Raw genomic sequence first — 20,242 nt, 5'->3', positions numbered from 1 at the left:
GGGGCCGAGTCCTGTAGCCTCTCCTAGATGGTGGCCCCCTCATGCCACGGTGCTCAGGAAGATAGGCTGGGGCCCAGCCTGGTGAAGGGCTGTGAACCATGGTGTTCGTTCTTGATCTCTTGGGCTCCTGTCTGAGGGGAGAGAAATGCAGCTAATCCAGGCCCGAGCTTCTAAGGGAGGCCAATATTTGTCTCCAGAGGAAAGATTTATTTTGAAAACTGGCAAGGCTCAATTCTAAGGCCTGCGGTTGAATGGCAGTTAGGCGTGGACCCAAAATATTTGGGGAAATCAAGACAAGCTGGAAAACGTGGCTTCTGAGTTTTTGTGGCAGCTGGAGTGGTGCTGTCCAGGCCCAAGTAACTGAGCCTCAGGAAGTGGGCTGTCGAGTGCTGGGAGCTGCGGACTTTCTGGGGGTGATTAGGGTCGTCGGGGAGCACATGCACGCCCTCCTCACCCTTGGCACACTTCAGCAAACACGAGCCCGCGGGAAAAGGGAGAAAAAGGAGCCCCATCCAGGCAGTGCTCTCCAGCCCTGCACTGAACTCCGAGGAATTCTGTGCCTCTTGGGCCCTGCTGGCTTTGCTCTCTGACATTTACTAGTCGAAGGATTAGGCTGTGTGTGGCAACAGGACTTTCCAGGGTCAGACCAGGGCCGAGGCTGGGCAATTTGGTTCTGTGTTAGAAAGGCAGCCTGACTCATGCCAACCTGAAGCCTCGAGAGAGAGCAACGGGGAAATCTAAGAAACGGGGTCGGTAATAAAAACCGTCAGTCAGGGGCGCCTGGGTGGCACAGCGGTTAAGCATCTGCCTTCGGCTCAGGGCGTGATCCCGGCGTTATGGGATCGAGCCCCACATCAGGCTCTTCTGCTATGAGCCTGCTTCTTCCTCTCCCACTCCCCCTGCTTGTGTTCCCTCTCTCGCTGGCTGTCTCTGTCTCTGTCGAATAAATAAATAAAATCTTTAAAAAAAAAAAAGAAAGAAACCGTCGGTCAAACTTAACCCTATCAGCGAAACCACCCGAGCCCGCCAAACTGTCATCACTAACACAAGAGTTTGAACTGAAGCCACCCCTGACTTGGATAGTATCGGGTGCCTCTTTCAGCCGGAGATGATGTCAGAAGCTTATTGTATTTTCCAGGACGTGGGAGGTTCCTCTTATAACCGTGTCCTAGGAGAATAAAGTAGATTTAATTTTAGATAGGTGTTCACATTTTATTTATTTTAATCTGACCAGATTTCCCTTGTGTTCCCCAGAGCCCTGGAGATTCGGGGAGATGCCTCATCAAGAGAGGGAGGGGACAAACTTGGGTGCCTGACCCCAGTTCCCTGGAAGATTTATACTTTTAGGGGTTGAAAAGAGGGGTGATGGTTAAAAACTTTAACAACCAGTATCCCACAGGCACTGGCCAATGAGGCTGGAGGCCGGATGGAATAAGCCGGTGGGGCCGCCCTGGTTCCTGCTGTGGAGAACAGTCCTCTGGGAGCCGACTGCGTGACTGATTGTACGCCCCTTAGACCCTGCGTTCTCTCGGGGAGGGAGGCCCCAGGCAGCTCTGCTGGGGCCACGCAAAGGGCCTGAGACACAGACTCGGACCTTGGCATGGTAATCCAGTATAAATAAGAAGCGTCCTTAGAAAAGGACACATAAGTTAACATAGCATGTGATGGGTGCCAGGTGAATGGTTTCCAGGGCTTTCCAGGCCTGACTATGCATCGTAATCGGCTGGGGAGAGGTGATTAAACAGAGAGGTTCCCTGATTTACCCTGACCTACTGAAGCAAATACCCAAAAGTCGGGCCCAGGATAAGCTCAGGGCAGTCTGTGCATGGCCAGGCTTGGGATCCAGCAGTGTAGACAGTGAGCTCTCCAGGTTTTGAGGTAGGAGTGCTTTTTTTTTTTTCTTTTTTAATTCTAAGAATGATTGAGACAAAGAGCTAGTCTGGAAGCCATGACTCTTATCTCATAAAGACTCCGCTGGCTTCCCAAATCCAAGCAAACTGATTATAGGCATTTCCCCGTCAGCTGGCAGCGGAGTACAGACGCCGAGGTCGAAGAACACAAGTGTATGAGCATAATAACCGTTTCTCACAGTGTTTCCTCCTGTGGAGCTACTTCTGGTTCCTTCCTGTGAGAAATGATTAATTAGGTTAGTGGCTCATTGAAGGAAGGTCCGAGTGCAGCTACCTACCGTGTGTGGGGGAGGGGTCCCGGAAAGCTCTGGAACGTGCCGAACAAATTACACTTGGTGAAGATTTCATTTAAATTTCCGAGAGTGTTCAGTGTAGAATGGCCACCACGTCCTGGTTTGTCTCAAACTGTCCCGAAGTCTTGCATCCCCTGCAGCCGCTCAGTCCTGGGCAGACGGCCTCAGGCAGGCACCTCAGGCAGCCCTGTCCCCTCCTCACGCCTGCCAGCGTTGCTCTCCCGTGGCTGCTTCCTTCTCATGCTTCTCCCGGCCGTCCGAGCTGCTGCAAGCTCTCCCTGCCTGGCCCGGCCTTCTCTCTGCCAGGCCTTCCCCACGCCCAGAGCTCCCAGGAGCCCGGGGCCTGCCCACACTCTGCTGGAGCCACCTGGGTGGCCTGTCACAGTGGGTCCCCCTGCAGTACACGCTCGCCCGCCCCACGGACAGTGGTTCTCACCGCAGGCCTCCCCAGGGCCTCATCCTACCTCACTGCCTGTCCCGGCCCGCTCAGGCCTCAGGACACAGAAGCCGTAACCCCTCGTCTTTCCTCGCTAACGGTAAGCTCTTTCCGGGGAAGGAATGCCTTCCTCCTCTGTGCCTCTCAGCCGAAAGCCTGCAGAGAGCCCCGCACAGATTCAGAGCTCCGCGCAAGTCCCTCGAGCTGCAGCACGGAGTGAACAGCTCTTAAATCCCTGCCTTCTCCCATGAGGGGTAAGGACATCTCCCCCCCTTGCCGGGGGCTCCTCTCCCCAAGACTCTGTTCCGTCTAGAGTCCCTCCCTCACCTATTCGTTAGAGGGAACCACCCCTTCCAGGTGGGGCCCTTCTTTGGGTTTCTACAACATGCTGCTGGAGGACCCAGTGTTTCCTGGGAATTGGCTGCCCACCCCACCAGGAGCCCAGTCTTCTTAGTGACCCAAACTTAGGAGCCCTGCCCTCCCCCTTCCCCGTGGACACACACACACACACACACACACACAACCACTCTCTACACCTGTCTCAGCTTTGACCCAACCTGGAGGGTCTGGGCACCTCTGCACGTCACCAGGCGGTTCTGTGGGGCAGTCCCTGAACCCGCGAGAGTCAGGCTGGCATGAGTTCTCCTCACCAGCAGCCGGAGGGTCCGCAGCCTGGGGGCTTCCGCTCTGGAGGCTGAGAGGTCTGGACACACACGCATCAGTAGGACCTCATCTCTATGCATCTGGGGTGACAGTCTGGGGGACGCAACAGAAACGGGAAGCCGCCAGGAAAGGGAAGGGAGGAAATCGCACGCCATTCTGCAGTTAAGGCTGTGCGCGGAGTGTAACGCGTCCAGCCCCTGCCCGGAGATGGTGAGCTGCTCCCATAAGCAGCCGGTTCCTTGTTACTTTTTAAAATCAGTAAGAACAGGTGTTTGACTGGAGCGACTTGTCACCTTACCAAAAACGAACGCATTCACCTACGATCAGACAAAGCCCCAGTTATCTTCAGGCCGAGGTTCTCACGGCTGTATGTATTTGTGGACTTCGGACTGGAATTTGTAAATCAGGTATAATCAGGCTTCGTCTCCCTTCCATCCGTCCCTTTGTCATGGGGCACATGTGTCCTGTGGGGTCATAGCTGGTGAAGTCGTTAGTAACAGAACGTTCTACCTGGTGCTGCGGTAATCACTGCCGGGACCTGGCGAGGGAAGCGACACCTCCAGTTAGCTGACAACGCTAAATTGGGATGTGTTGTGATCACCACCATAGACAGAGAACAAAAATGGTATCACAGGTTAGAAATGCAGTAAGAAAAAACATTCCCATGGAAAAATACAAGCTACAGCGGGAGAAGGGGGGACAGGGATGATGGAAATTCAGGAAACGGAGAGTCAGGGAAATAGTGTGATTTGGAAAGCGAGGGAGTGATTTATGGGGTGAGACGGGACGGGTGTGCAATGCAATATGACAGCTAAATAAGCAAAGGGGACTTCAGGCCCCGCAGGCATCACCGCCCTGCTGCGCGGGGCCAGAGCGCCTCGCCCCACAGCCAGCGGCGTCTGGTGACCCCGTAGCCATTTAGTGAGCATCTGGTATGTGCCGGGCACGTCGCGCACAGTCATGTCCTCCTCCAGAAACTGGGAGGCGGGTATCATCATATCCAGCAGGGAAACCGAAGCTCCGAGAAGTAGCTTGCCCAGGATCCGAACCAGCTTGCAGAACCAGAAAGCGACAAACTGGAATCCAATTTTAAAACCTTTTTTCTAGACACTTGAGAACTGGCTGCTACTCGGTGAGTCAAGAGGCAAGGGACAGGCAGGAGCCCCGCAGTGACCTCCACCCATGGGGCACGAGGTGCACGAGGACTGGGAGACAGCCCACCTGGGTTCCAATCCCCGCCCTGCCTCTCCACTGCTGTGTGGCTTTCAGAGTGTCCCTTAACCTCTCTGGGCCCTAGTTCCTTCCACCGTGCAGTGGGAAGAACGTCATGCACACCGGGATGTGGTGCCGGTGAAGCGAATGTTGGCGCAGGCTCTTGGCGAACTGAACCGATGGTACTGTTACGTGTCGGAGGAGCCGACCTGTCGATGGCCGGCACTGTGGCTTCCCTGCCTCGGTCACGGCCAGGCGCTTCTACTTCCTGCATCTGAAATGTTCGTGGTCTCAGACCCTGCTCAGCAGAGGGGCCTGGAACGTCAGGCACGGATGGTCCGTCTGCGGGGAAGGGCTGGGGATGTGAGCCAGCTGGCTGTGGCCTCCTCAGGACACGGCTGTCGCACGGCATCTGCCGTCTAAGGAAATTGAGTTCTGAGGGAGAGAGGGTGACGGGGAAGAGATGGTTCTGGAGCCCATCCCGAGTGAAGACTGCTGGAGGCAACGAAGGTGTAAAAGGCCTGGGTAAGAGGAACGGCCATGCCATCTGCAGGCGTTCGACTAAAGGAGAGGAGGGGACTAGTTTATTCCAAGTTGCTCCTGAGGGGGGAGCTTGAGAAAAGGAAAGATGGGGTGGGATGTGGGGGTAGAAAGGCCTCTGGGCTTCGACGGCTTTGCTAGAACAACAAGGTGATTAGATGAGACAGTTTTCCAACAACTCTCTGACCCGCGCTAGTGTCCGGCTTGGCTACAGACCAGAGGGTTCTCACCACCCTTTGCAGGTTCTGATAACTGACCGGAATGGACCAGAGAGCCCAGAAATGGGCTCTAACTGTGATTAGTTTCCTTACAGAGGCTACAACTCAGGAAGAGCCCAGTGGAAGGGACGCTTTCTGTAGAGCAAAGGACGGTGGGTGAGGGACACAGAGCAGCCAGGCCGTCTTTGGGGTCACCGCCCTCCCAGCATATCGGTTTGTTCATTGATCCAGAAGCTCCCTGATGCACGTTGCTCCAGGGTTTTTGTATGGGTTTCACTGCATAGGCACGGGTGCCTCCGTCGTTGGCCACGAGACTGAATGTAGTCTTAGAAGTCAGGGGACGTCTCCGTCACGTGGCTGGTCCCTCCAGTGACCTAAAGCTACCCAGTCCCCAGCCCCAGTCAGCCATCTCATTAACAGACCCTCAGCTATGGGAGAAATGGGGTCGTTATGAATAACAAAAAACACCCCTATCACTCCGAAATTCCAAGGGTTATAGGAGCTGGGGACCAGGAACCCGGGACAAAGGCCAAATATACTTTTCACTCTACCATAGATACCCTTTAACATCCCTTCTCTCTAACATCTACAGCGGTGTTCAGACTGATTACAGGTACAGTTCTGCTCAGCTAAGGAGATACCTTCATAACTAGAGCTCTCTGGCAATTTCAGGGGCTGCCTGCAAAGGTCTGTGCTTCCTGGAGTAGGACGCGATCCAGCTGAGGTTGGATGACCCCAGTGGAGAACGCTGAGAAGGAAACCCCCACGCTGGGTGGTAGTTTGGGCCAGATGCTCACTCATCACGACGGTTGGGACACGGTGTAATGTAACTGCCTCGCTTGCTTTCAGACTCGAGACACACTTCCTTTTTGGATGAACAGCAGCGGCAGGAGGGAAGGCTGGCAGCACGGCTGGCACGGCTATGACAACGAGCTCATGGACATGAGGGGCATCTTCCTGGCCTTCGGACCTGGTAGGCAAGACATGACCGTATGCTTTGTCCTCCGTTCCCAAGGCAGTGTCTCCAGAGGGGCTGACAGCACTAGTAAAGGCCGAAGTGATCTCTTTATGGACGCCCTTTATGAGCAAGGCTGAGCAAACCCAGCTGGTCTCCATGAAACATCTTTTGCTGGCTTGCTTTCAAATGCTGCTTAGGTTTGGCAAATGTGGCCAAATACTTTTCCTTGTAAATTTTAAATCTTGAGTGCAGTGAAGAAAATGTATTCCACATGTTTGTGATTCATTTTTTACTTAATTCATCAAAATGTTATTTCACAGCTATCCGATGTCCAGGAGAGCTTATCAGACACCAGGTTGCTGACGGCTGTGGGTCTCGGAGTTGACGTGATCACTTCACAGGGTCTGACTCTCCCGCAGCTCCTCCCTGCCTAGAGTACCCACCCCTGTGGGGTCCTTCGGTTTAGGGCCCGACCAGAAGCTGGGATGTGCTCAAGGCCAGGCTAGGAAATGACCTTGAGACTGACTTTGAGAATGAGCCAGAAGGCCAAGGGATGTCTTGGATGAAAGCAAATCTACTCTGCCTTCCTTGACCAGATAAATTTCTAAGGCTGGAATAGAGGGGGGATGGAGAGGGTCTATTTGGTCATTTGCTTTAACTGACAGAGTACTGTAAATTCACATTGTGGAAAAGTTTATCAAACACTCTGGAGATGATTCTATGACCCAAACACCCCTTTCTTGCTTAAGAAGAAAAAAAAAAGCAGAGGCAGGAGAGGCATTGAACGGCAGCCATCAACCATCAGTTGACTGGCTCGTTAGCTAGTCTTCTCTCTTACTACTGTCCACTCTCCTTAAACTTACCCTGACATCATATTCCAAGTGCTGTTTTCTGGATCTAGATCAGAATGTTCCAGCCCACGACAGTCCGTGCTTCCCTTTCATAGTATAGGTTAGAAGCCATGCCGAGAAGGTCTGCTCTTCGTCTTGAGGCAGCAAGACAAAGATCTCTGTCAACGCCTCTCATTCCATCTGCCTTGGGTCACTCTACTTACCACAAAACAGCTGCCGAGAACAACTAGGTGTCCATTTCTGCATGCTCCTTGGGAGCCCCTGGCCGCCTGAGCACAGGGAACACACCGGTCCAGGTCCTTTCCCATAGGTGATCCAAGTTGCCAGGTCCGGAAGTAGGCGTGAGTACCAGGAGCAGCAAACACTGACAGAGTGCTCCCTGGGTCCCCAACACCGGCCTAAGACAGTTCAGAGGATGGCCAAGCACACTGCCATCAAGCAGTGGTAGTTATCGGGTGCTGCCTGTCAGCCGAGCCTCAGGGCAGATATAAGCTCTTCTACTAAATTCAACATTAATTCTCCAAAGAGCTCAAAAACATAATGAATGAGGGATGGCGCCCTAAGGACTTTGTTGAGGTCAACCGTGTTCGATAGATTAGGTTGGAGACATTCCAGGGCTGCGGGCTTTATATGCGAGAACATTAAACATCAGGGCTTTCATTCAAAAGCATCACCTCCTCCTTCCTTAGAAAAGAGAAATAAGACCATGAGTGCAAAACAGTTGTCAGTGGAAGGAGTGTTTATAAACAAGAGTCTCAGGCATATTTTAAAGCGGAAGCAAATCTAGCTTCAAACCAAAATTTTAAAAACAAAGTACCCAAAGCTACATTAGCTTAAATTCAGAGGGGAGAGTTTGTTGATCAACAAAAGCCTCCGTCATATGCTCCTTTAAAACTAAAAGCCTAAGCCTTTTATAGACAGATAGATGACCCCTGATGAAAATGGACTGGGCCAATTGCAAAAACGTTTCCAGGCAGATACTGCCTTGAGAGTCTCCCGCAAACCATCACGTTTCTGGCTCCAATTCTCATGAAAAATTGAACAGCTTTACACACTGACTGTTTACTCAGAAGAAAATTTAAGAGTGAGGCCTTTAATAGCAATCTAGCTGCACTTTGAGATAAAGGTACGTCCCCCCCCCATTAATTATATGCGCTTCTCGCTTAGGGAGGAAGCTGGGCGTCATTGCAGCCGCCCAGATACAGCGTTAGAAGTCAGTAAGTCTGGTCCAGCAGGAAGAAAAGGAAATAATTCTGGAAGATAGCCTCTCTCTGCTTAATCCCAGTTTCTAATTTGAACAACCTAATCTTGCCCTGGAGAACTCCCCATTTCAAGATAAGCCAGCAGGAGTGTGATTCAGTGAGCTGCCTGTGAGCTAGTGGGCCTCACCTGGAAAGCAGCCCAAGGTGGCCAGGCATGGCGTGGGGCAGCAGAACCTTCTCTCTTTAGGAAAAACAGTTTCAGTGTCCACAAAATTTAAATTCATGGAAATAACCTGGATTCCCAATCCAGGTTCAAAATGGCACCTTGAGTTAGCAGAGCTTGGCCAGGTCCTCCCCAACTGGATCTGTTATTGTTCTGCTGTTCAGGAATTTTCTGGAAGCTCTCATTCTAGCCTGGATCCTCTATTCATTGGGCCCAAAGTCCCAGCACTGCAGCACAGGAAGTCATGAACCAGATAGAGTGGGAGGGAAAACCCAGTTCTCCTTCCTGCTTACGTACATAGGATTTAATTTTGTACTTTTAATGTAAAATCTTTTTTCTTCTCTTTTTTTTTCTTTCTTTTCTTTCTTTTTTTTTTTTTTGTCAGTAGAGCTTGATCTCGGTTTTTCTTGCTGAGTGTTAAAGACATGGGCATTTGGAAGGCTGGGGAAGGAGATGTTGGGTTTACTGTTGTCCGCCACCCACACACCCTCCCCACCCACACGCGTGACAAGGACACGGCCACCGTGTAGTGGGGCAGTGCGGTCGTCATGTCCAGGTCCGTGGCAAGTCGGAAGGAGACAGGAGTTGCTGCCACATCACTGGGACAACCTTTCCATCGATTTCGCAAACCGCGGCTGACTCTTCTCTGGGGAGGTCTGACCGCCCTCCTCACCTACTTGTAATGACCCTGACATTAAGAGGGGCTGGGACTCTGGGGCAGTCCGGAATCTCCTCTCCAGGGAGGCTCTGGATGTCGACTAGCTTTTACCAGGAGGTGGTGCCGCCTTATCCCTTATCCTTCCTGCCCCAACAGTGAATTGAACCCTCCAAATAATTTATAGGGTGAATATTTTCGCTCCATAATTCGCCCTTGCCGGCTGTTTATTCTACGCGCCTATCACTAAGAATAGTTACCGTTTATCGAGCGGTGCAGTGCGCCTGGAACGACGGTTTGGGGACCACTTCCATGTGCGTTTCCCGAGCTTATCCAGCTACTGAGTGGCTGTGGGCTGGTTGTAGAGCCTATGAACTTCTTATGCTAAAGTCAACATTACTTCTCCAAAGTGAGCAAAACCCATCACTTGGGAAGTTGGCCTGGATCTAACATACTCCGTGGGAGAGTTTTCGGAATGGAATTTCTTTCTGTGTTTGTAATTTCAGGGTTGACATAAGAGCAGGGTTTGGTGTTGCCCCTTCTAGACTCTGTGGCCATTGGTGTTTGTTTGCTTTTTAAATAAAGTACGTGTGATCATTTTAGCAAAGCTATTATACAGGATTATTTTCTAAGGTAGAAAACTTGGCCCTACGGCCCCCAAACCAGGCATTTCCTCTCAAAGTCTTACCTGGACTAAAAGCACAAACAGAGGCCTTTATGGATGGATAAAATCTCCTTCTTGAATTCAAGCTCAGCGGAGCTCTGGTTTGGGGCCCCGAAGGGAAACTGCTAAGTACACTACTCACCTCTTACCCTCCGTCTCTGCACGGACAAGTACTTGGCATTCAGCCGCTTCTCTGCCTCCTGCGGAGAAGGAGAAGGTGCACTCCTGATAGAAATCCTCCGTACCCGCTAGGCTGTGGACGGCTAGCCCTGCCCTCTCCATGCCTGCGTCCACGCTGGGGTTCGGTGCGGCCTCTGGGCGGAAGCCAGCACCGCACTCTTCTCCACTGGAGCTCTCAGAGCCTTCCTCTGGGTCCCTAACCCCAGTGCCAGTCCGCTTGTGTTCTATCTGGCTAAGTTATTTCATCTGCCAGTGAGAGGCTCCCAAGGAATGTTCAGTTGAGTCTCCAAACATACTTCAGAAACCACTGCTGTTGCTTCCGAGTTAGCCAGCACTGAGCAAACCGCACGGGTCACATTTCATGAAGCCCCGAGACCTCGATGTGGCAGGAAAAGGAAGAAACATTCTTGAGTGGCTCTGAGGCCCCCCTGGCCAACCAGTTGCTGCTACATAGATGTTCTGGAGGATAAATGTATGTCATTGGGTTTGGGGGGCTCAACAAGACAGTCAACCTTCTGTGACCACACCTGCTCTCCAGGGCTCTGCAGAAATGAGCAGCAAAATTGGAGATGCCCTTCTGCCTTTCCAGGATAGCTCTGTTGTCAGGAAGGGACCACAGTTATGCACAAGGATGGTCTGCTGATTTGTCTTTTTTTTAAGATTTTATTTATTTGAGAGGAGAGAGGGAGAGAGAGAAAGCATGAAGGAAGGGGGGCAGAGGGAGAGGGAAGAGCAGATTCCTCGCCAAGCAACGGGCCCAAAATGGGGCTAGGACCCCGAGATCATGACCTGAGCTAAAAGCAGATGCTTAACTGAGTGAGCCTCCCAGGCGCCCCCCTGATTCGTCTTTTTAAAGAAACTCCTCTCCATGAGCCATAGAAAGCAACTTCCTTTTGTAAGCGACACCCTTTCCAGATACCCTTCCAAGTTCACCATGACTCAGCCACGCCCCATTGACAGAGCTGATTTCTGGTCCCAAAGCTGCCTGGAGCCTGAGTATCATTCTCTGTGTTGTGACTCGGCCCCTTTCTGCCCGCGGAATGGTTGTGACAACTTGTTTGCTTGCCTTTCCCTTTCAGATTTCAAATCCAACTTCAGAGCTGCTCCAATCAGGTCCGTGGATGTCTACAATGTCATGTGCAACGTGACGGGCATCGCTCCCCTGCCCAACAACGGGTCCTGGTCCAGGGTGCTGTGCATGCTGAAGGGCCAGGCCAGCTCGGCTCCGTCTGTCCGACCGAGCAGCTGTGTTCTGGTCTCGATTCTCCTCCTACTGTTTGTATAGACGCTGCTATTGTTGTCCCCAAACACTCAGCCGAGTGTGCCTCCACGGTGGGATGGTTTTCATTTTCTGTTCGAATAATAGCTTCATTAACACAATCAAGGCCACAAAAATTGTAAATATACTGTTCTTGGATGATTCCATACATAAAAGTCCTTACTTCTTTAAAAAAACAAAAAACAAAACGAAAAGAAAAAAAAAACAGTAAAAACCCCAAGCTTTGTTTCTTCTGGAGGTAAGGAAAACCCTAGCTTTTCGGAAAACTTGGTTCAACTAGATGTCATTTTCTGCATTGTTTCCCTGCAGTTACCCAGATGAACGGTCTGAGTAGGAGCCTACCCCTGGGCCAACAGACCTTGCGTAGATACCGCGTGGAGTCCTGGGCCCCTCTCTGCACCGCCTTGCACGGAGCAGGCCCTTGTCTGTGCCTGGTCCACACCCAGGAGCCATCCTTGGGGTCTACGGCCATAATCCTGTACTGTCCAGGGTTATGGACAGTATTACAATCCTCATATCCCAGAAGAAAGAAATCCACATAAAAGCAATAGCTGTCTTCTGTTTCTGGCCCAGCCCATGGAGGGTTTTTTTTTCATTTTATACCAAGTCCTAGAAAGGGCCTATCTTAGCTTTGATCACCAATCAAAAGTACTAAGGATTGAACTCACAGAACAAGGTGAGAGATGTGGGCGCCCTCCCAAGGTCTTGAGTGCACGAACATGCCTCGCTTGCCTCGAGGAGCAGAAAAGCTTCCAGCAGATGGGGCTTCTGTGAGACTCAGCAGAGTCCGTCACAACATGGAGCCCTGCACACGGTGGGCCCTGCGTGTGTGCGTGCACTAATGGATTCCCCGCCCTGTGTGAATCCCCAGAGTGTAGGCTATAACGATATAGTGATACAGTCATTACACATCTTACGGATGCCTCGTGGACGTGTTTGTAGCAACCTCAGATCACGGCTTGGAATGTGGCACATTAAGCCTGAGTTCTATGCACCGGTAGTCTTGGAGCAAGGCTTGTGGAATAACACCAGCCAAGTGTGTCCTGAAGGACCCAGAATCCCAAGGAAAATGGTGGGGGTGGCGGTGGGGAATGGAGAGAACACGATGGAACCGAATCCCAATCACTAACCAATTAGCCATTTGATTAGGCAACAGTTTGGTCGAAGTGCCACCTCAGGGACCTCAGATCTTTGGTAACCCCTCAGAAGAGCCACTGAGCCTGAACTGAAATGTGTTCAGTTTAGTCACCCAGATTTGCTGTAGGAAATCTTGTGAAACAAGGGATGACTGCATGTTCAAATGGTCGGAATCACACAGACAGATCACTGCATTAACCGTGACTCTGCACTAAATGGGGCACATCTGCAAAATGGACTTTTGCCAGGAAGGGACAGCACATCAGGTCTCCTCAGGATGCTGAGGCCCTTGTGCAGTGTTTGCCTTGAGAAACGAGCAGCAACACTCACCCTGATTCGAGAAGGCTGGGAGCATCTCTGCGCCTTGAATCGTGAAAGCAAAAAGATCACTACTTAAAAAAATACATATACCAAACCTGTCATCACAAAAGACTTCTAAGGGTTTATGTAATGTGTTTTAAAAGTGCCAGCAAACCACCGAATCATTTAAAAAGAAGGCAAATCGGCTTTTGTTATTTGGCCGAAAGCAAACTGGTGCTCTCACGACATTGGGCAATGGCTGTTGAAACAGGCATCCGTTGTTCAAAGTGTCCTTTCTCCCGAAAGGACGGTGATCTAATGAATTCAGTGGAGCCCACCTTCATTCCTTGTGAAGGGTCGCTAAAGATACCAAAGTGGTTCAGTGAAACGGGGATCGTCACGGTCAAGAGACTACAGACACGCACACGGTCCTACATTTGTCTCTCCTGCTCTGTTCGACCACTTTCCCCTCACTCAGCCTTCAAAACTTCAAGGTACGTAATAAAATCTCAGATATTTGTCGGACAGAGTGGAGCTAATAAATAATCGTAAATAGATGAATGAGAGTAAGATACTTTTGGAATCCTGAATATTGGTAAATAATAAAGAAAATTCAGACACCAAATGGAGAAAAAAATTTTCCTAAAATAATGGACATGTTTAAGTGGCTTAATTATTTGGCTAGAACTTTTTTCCCTTTGATTTTTGAAGTTACATTACTTTCCCCAGTAAAATTCTTTTCCAAATGTGTTCTGTTCCTTTGGAGTAAACTCTCGTACATATGGACACCTTTTCTCCTCGATTATTTTGCTACTTCACTGCTAATTCCAGGGGGAAGATAATTGGATTGACCTGCAAATACTGACCATAAACCAAAGGAATGAACCTTAGATTAAAGATGAGATGAATGGCCACTTTCCCTGCCCAATGTTTAATCTCCAGAACCCAATTAAGTTCTGAAGACCTAAGCATAAATTAGAACAGGCCCCGGGAATTCTTTCTAGCCTCGAAGAGTCCTGATTATAGAGTCCCAACTCTCTACTTTTAAAGAGAACTTGGGAACCACATCCATCTGAGTTCAGTCACTGACAGCCATTTGCAAACTTCCTGGGACTGTAAGCATCATCTAGACTGCTTCCAGACGCGTCGGTTTGGAGGATCTGGGGGGGACCTCAGACAGTACTTGTAGGTTTGCGTTTGCTCTACGGACAGAGAGGTTCTGCTTAGACCTTGGTAGACCTGAGTCTTCTGACAGCAATTCCATAATCCGCCAGTTTCTTCAGAGGCCATTGGACTGGCATCGACTACTGGTCCCAGCTGGGTCAAGCTTCCAGCCCTGTCTACACCAAGGCAGATCTGCAAGCCCCAGGGATGGAGAGAGGCACCCAAAGGAGCAAACTTGGCTTCTCTACACCCCATTCCCCTGAGTCTAGGATTCCCAAGAGTCCTATCAAACAAACTCATTGTTGAAGACATAGGCCTATTTAATGGATTTTCTAAGAAAAAGTGTTTTTTGCATTTCTGTAAATATCAAAAGATTTCCAAATGTGATTGTGTGTTTAATCTTTTTAAACAATTGGTGATAGACCAAAGTCAGCTCTTGTAAACTACTGGCTAGGAGAAGGGGAGGTGGTAGCCTTGGCAGACTGGCTCTGAAACACGTGAAACGCGGTCTCAGGTACACGCTGTGAAGAGCATGCTATGTGTGTTGCTTGGAAATCACAGAGTAGCACCTAGCACAGCACCTCAGATGTTCAGTAAACGTTCCGCAAATGAGTGTTGAATGGAAAAAAGAATAAATCTCATTAAGGAGACCTGCTCACACTTCAGATATTCCCTTTGTCTATAGTTCCACAAATTAAAAGAATGATTCATTTTTGGCTTGCTATCTTTTCTTATCACCCAACTGATGATATAATTATACTTCATTCCATGGATTAAACATAGTCCGTTCCAGGCTTATGGATTTGATGATGGATGGATGGAAGGGAGGGAGGGAGATTAATTTTGAATATACTAAGCATAATATACTTTTAGAATAACAGCTTTATCAAAATTTAATTCATATACCATATAATTCATCCACTTAAAGTGTACAATTCAATGGCTTGAGTCGAGTCACAGAATTGTGCAGCCATCACCACAATCAATTTTGAGAACGTTTTTATCACCCCCAAAAACTCTATATCCACATTAGTGGCTCAGTCCCCATTTCCTGCCCACCATCCCCCTGCACCTGTCTCGGGCCACCACTAAATTACATTTTGTCTCTACAGGTTTGGCCTATTCGAGGTATTTCATTAAAATGGAATAACAATATGTTGTCTTTTGTGGCTGTCTTCTTTCACTCGGCATGTTTTCAATGTTTTAACATGAATCAATATACAATATCAATCATTCTTTTTATTCCCAAATAATACTCCATTGTATGGAGTGGCTACTCTTTATTTATCCATTATTAAGTTGATGGGCATTTGTTTATTTTCTCACTTTTGGGATAGTCTGAATATTGGCACTCTGAACATCCATGTATGAATTTTTGTGGACATAAGTCTGCATTTGTTTGGGGAACATACCTGGAGTTGAACTGTGGGGTCATACGCTAACTCTACATTAAACTGTTGAGGAACTACCAGACCATTTTCCAAACTGGCTGCACCATTGTGCGTTCCCACCGGAAGCGTAAGAGGGTGCAAGTTTCTCCACACCTTCACCAACATTCGAATCATGTCTTTCTTTTTTTTATTATAGCCATCCTAGCAGACACGATGTGAGAGCTCATTGTGGTTCTGATTGGCATTTCTCTCATGGTGAATAATGGCGGGCATCTTTTCATGTGCTTATTGGCCATTTGTCCCTTCCCCTCCCCTTCCTTCCTTCCTTCCTTCCTTCCTTCCTTCCTTCCTTCCTTCCTTCCTTCCCCTCCCCTTCCTTCCTTCCTTCCCTCCTTCCCTCCTTCCCTCCTTCAGTCAAAGGTCAGGATTTGAGGGGACCTAATAATTGGCATCCCTGCTTCCTAACTAATTTTGTATGTAATTGAGGTAGCTCCAGGGTTTGCTAGATGGAGAGTGAAACATCACCTTTATTACAATAACGCTGATAGTAATCGCACAGTGTGGCTTATAACACCACACCTCTGAACCACACGGACCGGCCCACCAATGCCCTACACTTGTAAGTGCTCTGCAGGCTACATAAAGGAAAGCAAATGGTGTGTCAAGTCCGAAGGCACAGAATCTGACCCACAGCAGCTCTGGAGTTGATTCCCTGAACCCTGAACACCCGCTAGGGCGTCTCTTCTCTGGGCCACGCAGCGCGCTTGCTGGGCCAGGACAGGTTCTTAGGGAGCGTCACTGCGGCGGTCCCGAAGGTCACCAAAGTGATTCAGGAGGACTCAGGGTGGCCTGCTTCATGGTGAGGCCACACAGAATGCCTGTAATGTGGCCCTTGGAAAGGAGCTCCGGGTGCTCACTTGACTTTGCCCTTGCTCGAGCCCACCTGACCCTGCTGGCTCTCCTGGCCTCCCTGCTGTGCTAGGACTTGTGCAACTCCAAATTGGTTTCGCATTTTTGCCAGGAGCCCCTATAGATAAGGCATAGTTCTATGAGATAACATTCTCCGAATTGTGAGTCTTAGCTTAACTCTTGGCAAAAGAATGATTACTTTTCATTCCTTTTAAAAAACTTTTAGTCACGTAATTGCCAACAGTTTGTTATACTCTTGGCAAGTTTAAAACACAAATAATTTCATCTCATCAGGGCAGAGCCCAGGTCCAGCTTATTCACCTCTGCATATCTAGATCCTGGAACAGTCAGGCACCTAATAGGTTCTCATGCATTTGAAAAAAGGACGAGTCTAATTGTTTTTAAAAGAGCGTATTATATTGACTATGTCATACAATTATCTGAAGTTCTGGAGCCGCCCTGGAAACAACCTGCCCCATGCAGAGTGAGTCCCTTCGGAGAAGGTTCCCACTGCTAGACACAAGAATAGCGCACACCACACCCTTCGTTACGCATTGAACTGCTCACCCCACTCTCAGCTCTGACGTGGCCCTCTGTCCATCATGCCCCTTCCCACTTTTTGTCTAGCAAACTTATACTCACCCTCATGGCCCGGATTTTCTGGGAGGCCTTTGTACTTTCATGTTCTCTTACTGTTTCATTTATTACAAAGCAAGTCACAGTGCAGTGTGATAATTTTTTTGCAAGTGTTCTCCAACCAAGGTGCAGGTGAAGGAGAATGGCAAGATTGTGTCTTCTCATTTCTGGAGTCCTCCAGTGAAGTCTGGAGCACCAACAAAGTCGACACAAACTAGTTGACAACTGGTGAATAAAAGAATGAATTATTGAGTGAATTAATGAATGAATGAACCAATGAACGAAGTGAAGAAGTTAGGACACTCCAATCAGATGATCCCCCAGAGTTTGGACAGAGCTTCTCATAGCAGTGAGGGATTGGAAGAGCCAGGTACAGGAAGGTTTTGGAGAAAGGAACAGGTTTTGACAAATGACTAGCTGTGTGACACGGGATCCAGAGGGCAGGAGTTTCTCTTTGAGCATTTCAGCAGGCCCCCTCTTTAGCCATGAACAAGAGGAAGTAGAACAGATGGGAAGAAAGGAAGAAAAGATAAATTGGCTCTGTCTTCACCATGTTTAATTTGACTCTTCAACAAGACTAACACGCACTTGTACTGTCGTTTTTGTAGGCTTGGAAGAGACAACAGAAGGGAGTTCAGAGCCTTGAACACCCAAGATGCAGCATATGCAGGAAGAGCAAGACTCCCAATCACCATTTCCTCCTTCCCACGCCTTCTGAGTCCGATCTGCCTCTGCTTCTGAGAAATGGGCAGTGGGTGACAGGAGGAGGTGAAAAAGAGCTTTCAGAGGGAGGACAGGGTGTTTGAGAAATCCACTTCCTGGGACAGCCTTGCTTACACCTCTCTTTCTCCTGTCTTTCTGCTGCTTAGGATAGTTTGGCCTCAGAGTGGGGTCAGGGGGACAAGTAGGAGCTGACGTTCTGCCACATCCCAGAACTAGCTGGTGCCCAGAAGCACCGTCCACTCCCACAGTCAGTGACAAGGGCCAGAGGGACAGGATGGGGGTGGGGCAGAGAGGGGGAAGGGTAGAGAAAAAGGAGACAAGGAAGCCATTTCGCCTGCTCTTAAATGAAAGGAGCAGAAGGAACTCTGGAATCTTATCAGAGTTCAAACCACAGTCCATTTCAACAAAGTAAGAGGTATTTGGGATCACAGCTCCAATGAGTAATAAACATTATTTCCGTGGACCACTGTTGGGAATCTGCACGAAGTGTAGCTGGCTTCTGGAGGAGGATTTGAGCATTCCAGGATCCAGGCTGCTCTCTGCATCTGAAACCCTAAAACTAGCCCCTCCCCACCTGCTGTCTGGTATCATGACATGCACGTTACACACGGTGTCTCTTGTTTACTGCAGGCGACCGAGGAGCCTAGAGCGTAAATGACTTGCCCAAGGTCACACAGCTAGGAAAGACAGATGCAGGTCAGTATGACTCTGGGGAAGAAGCCCTGGCTTACTTCACCTGCCCTAGCCCCATCAGTCTTCGCCAGCACTCTCTCAAGCCCCCACCCCAGAAACACGCAAGCAAGGCAAAGCAGGGAGCTTGCCTTGCAAACAGCTTCAGACATTCTCTTAGGAACCCCCCACGGGCTGACACTGTTCTTGGAGCTGCCACTGATGACCCCAAGGCCCCTACCACAGGGCCTCTGTAAGCTCCTAAGGGGGAACGCCATGCTTACGGATGTGCGTTGTGTAATAACCTTGACAAATTCAAGTTTTTTAATTTGGGGCACTGGTTCGCAAACCTGGCTACTCAGAATTACCTGAGGAATTATTTAAAAGTATTGATGTCCAGGCCCCAGCCCTGGAGATTCTGACTCCTAGGTATGGAGGGGGTCCAGGTGCGGGTAGTTTTAAAAAATCTCACCAAGTGATTCTAATGTTCAACAAGAAATGAAAAATACCCAAGAGTAAGAAAAAAATGTGATAAAAGAAGAAAAATGTGAGTAGAAATTAGGGCCTTTTAAGAACCCTAAAGGAACATAAGTGGTTTGCATAATTCGAATGTTAGATTCATCTAGGAGATTCACGGTGTTCTGCCATGTTACAAAAATACATCTTAGTCAGTAGACTGGAAGTTCTTTCGTACTTTACAATAAAGATAAAAGTAATAAAATCAGCTAGAAAATGGCTTCAGTTTTGAACCAGACCACAGTGAGAATGAACACTGTCCCTTCAGTGAATCACAAGTTACTTAGAGCCCTCCTCTGGATTGTTACCAACTAATCCTAATGAGAAATAGCTACCGGCCGAACAGGAAGCAGGCCCACAGTGTAGCCAGAACACAGTATCCGGGAGACGATAGCCCAAAGAGCAACAGCCCTTGTTTGAAGCCACAAGATATGACATGCTGTGGGGGGTGAACTTTAATCTGCCTTTGGGGGAAATTGTCTCACCTGGTTTACACATCAGCTTGAACTAAGAAAATCAAATCTAACAATTAAATGACCACTGACTGACTCTATGTCCAGCAAGGACTGGACAAATTAGCATTGGGAGACTAGCGTCACTGAAGTTTACTGTGCAAATACTCAATGCAGGGATTTTGTATCTTGAAAGGTCGGACCCGTTCCTTTATAGGAAAAGGCCATCCCGAGTGCTCTCCGGCTCCAGCTCAGTGCCACAGGCATAATGGAACTGCTGTTGCCAGGAGGCCAGAGAGGACAGAAAGGGCCAGCAGAGCCCTTGGAGACCACATCTGAGAGGCTCTGAAGGTCACACATAATTATCCATGTGCCTGCTGGGATGGAACGTACGAATCCTCCATAAATGTGGAATGTCCCTACCCCAGCAAAAAGCTGCTACGCCAAGCAAGTGTGGTAGTGAAATGTTAGTCTTTGAACCTTCAGACCCTGGTTGGGTGGTGGGAGGGGCAAGATGAACTTTTAGAGCTTAAGAACCATGACAGCAATCATAGAGGGCAGCATAACATTTTTTAAACTTCTATATGTCAAAAACTAAACAAAGTGAAGTCAAATTGATTCCCAAATGACAACAAAAACACACTAAAAAGAATTACAGTAAATATGATAAGTGGCAAAAATCCTTAATCTTAAAAAAAAAACCATTTGAATCAGTAAGAAAATCATTAAGACCTCAGTAAATAAATGGATAAAGGGCATAGATTACTATATACAAATGTTTAATAAAAACACTAAATAATTCTATACTATATATAAAATAAACATGTTATATGATATGTATAATTATTCTATAATTTCATGAGTAATCAAAATTGCAAACAGAGAAAATCTTATTTTTGTCGCCTACGTTGGGGAAGGTTGTTTTCGATAGTTGTAGTGGGAAGATGTCGGGGGTATTTCCCCAGTGGAAGTCCACCCACCTGGCAGGACACATCAGGAAGAGAGACGTGACCTGACCACGTGGAATCAGTGTATCCTTCTGAGAACAATTTGACATTGTA

General features: G+C 48.8%; 1 protein-coding gene across 4 annotated transcripts in view; it reads left to right on the top strand.

Annotated features, from left to right (window-relative positions):
• The window catches only part of ENPP6 (ectonucleotide pyrophosphatase/phosphodiesterase 6), a 168,202-nt gene extending 153,162 nt beyond the window's left edge, over nucleotides 1–15,040 (top strand). For 3 of the 4 annotated variants that reach the window (XM_044387597.3, XM_057303421.1, XM_026508575.4), the window contains 2 exons: nucleotides 6,122–6,245; nucleotides 11,085–15,040. In XM_044387597.3, the coding sequence (XP_044243532.1) occupies nucleotides 6,122–6,245; nucleotides 11,085–11,290 (330 nt within the window). In that variant the 3' untranslated portion in view covers nucleotides 11,291–15,040. Of the gene's footprint in view, nucleotides 1–6,121; nucleotides 6,246–11,084 lie in introns of those variants that run through there. The other variant, XM_048226260.2, reaches the window with a different exon arrangement.
• Nucleotides 15,041–20,242: the final 5,202 nt, after the last annotated feature.

Source organism: Ursus arctos, unplaced genomic scaffold (genome assembly GCF_023065955.2).
Source record: "Ursus arctos isolate Adak ecotype North America unplaced genomic scaffold, UrsArc2.0 scaffold_27, whole genome shotgun sequence".
NCBI classification, from domain to species: domain Eukaryota; kingdom Metazoa; phylum Chordata; class Mammalia; order Carnivora; family Ursidae; genus Ursus; species Ursus arctos.
Note: the sequence above shows the minus strand (reverse complement) of the source record. Positions and strands in the feature narration are given on the sequence as shown.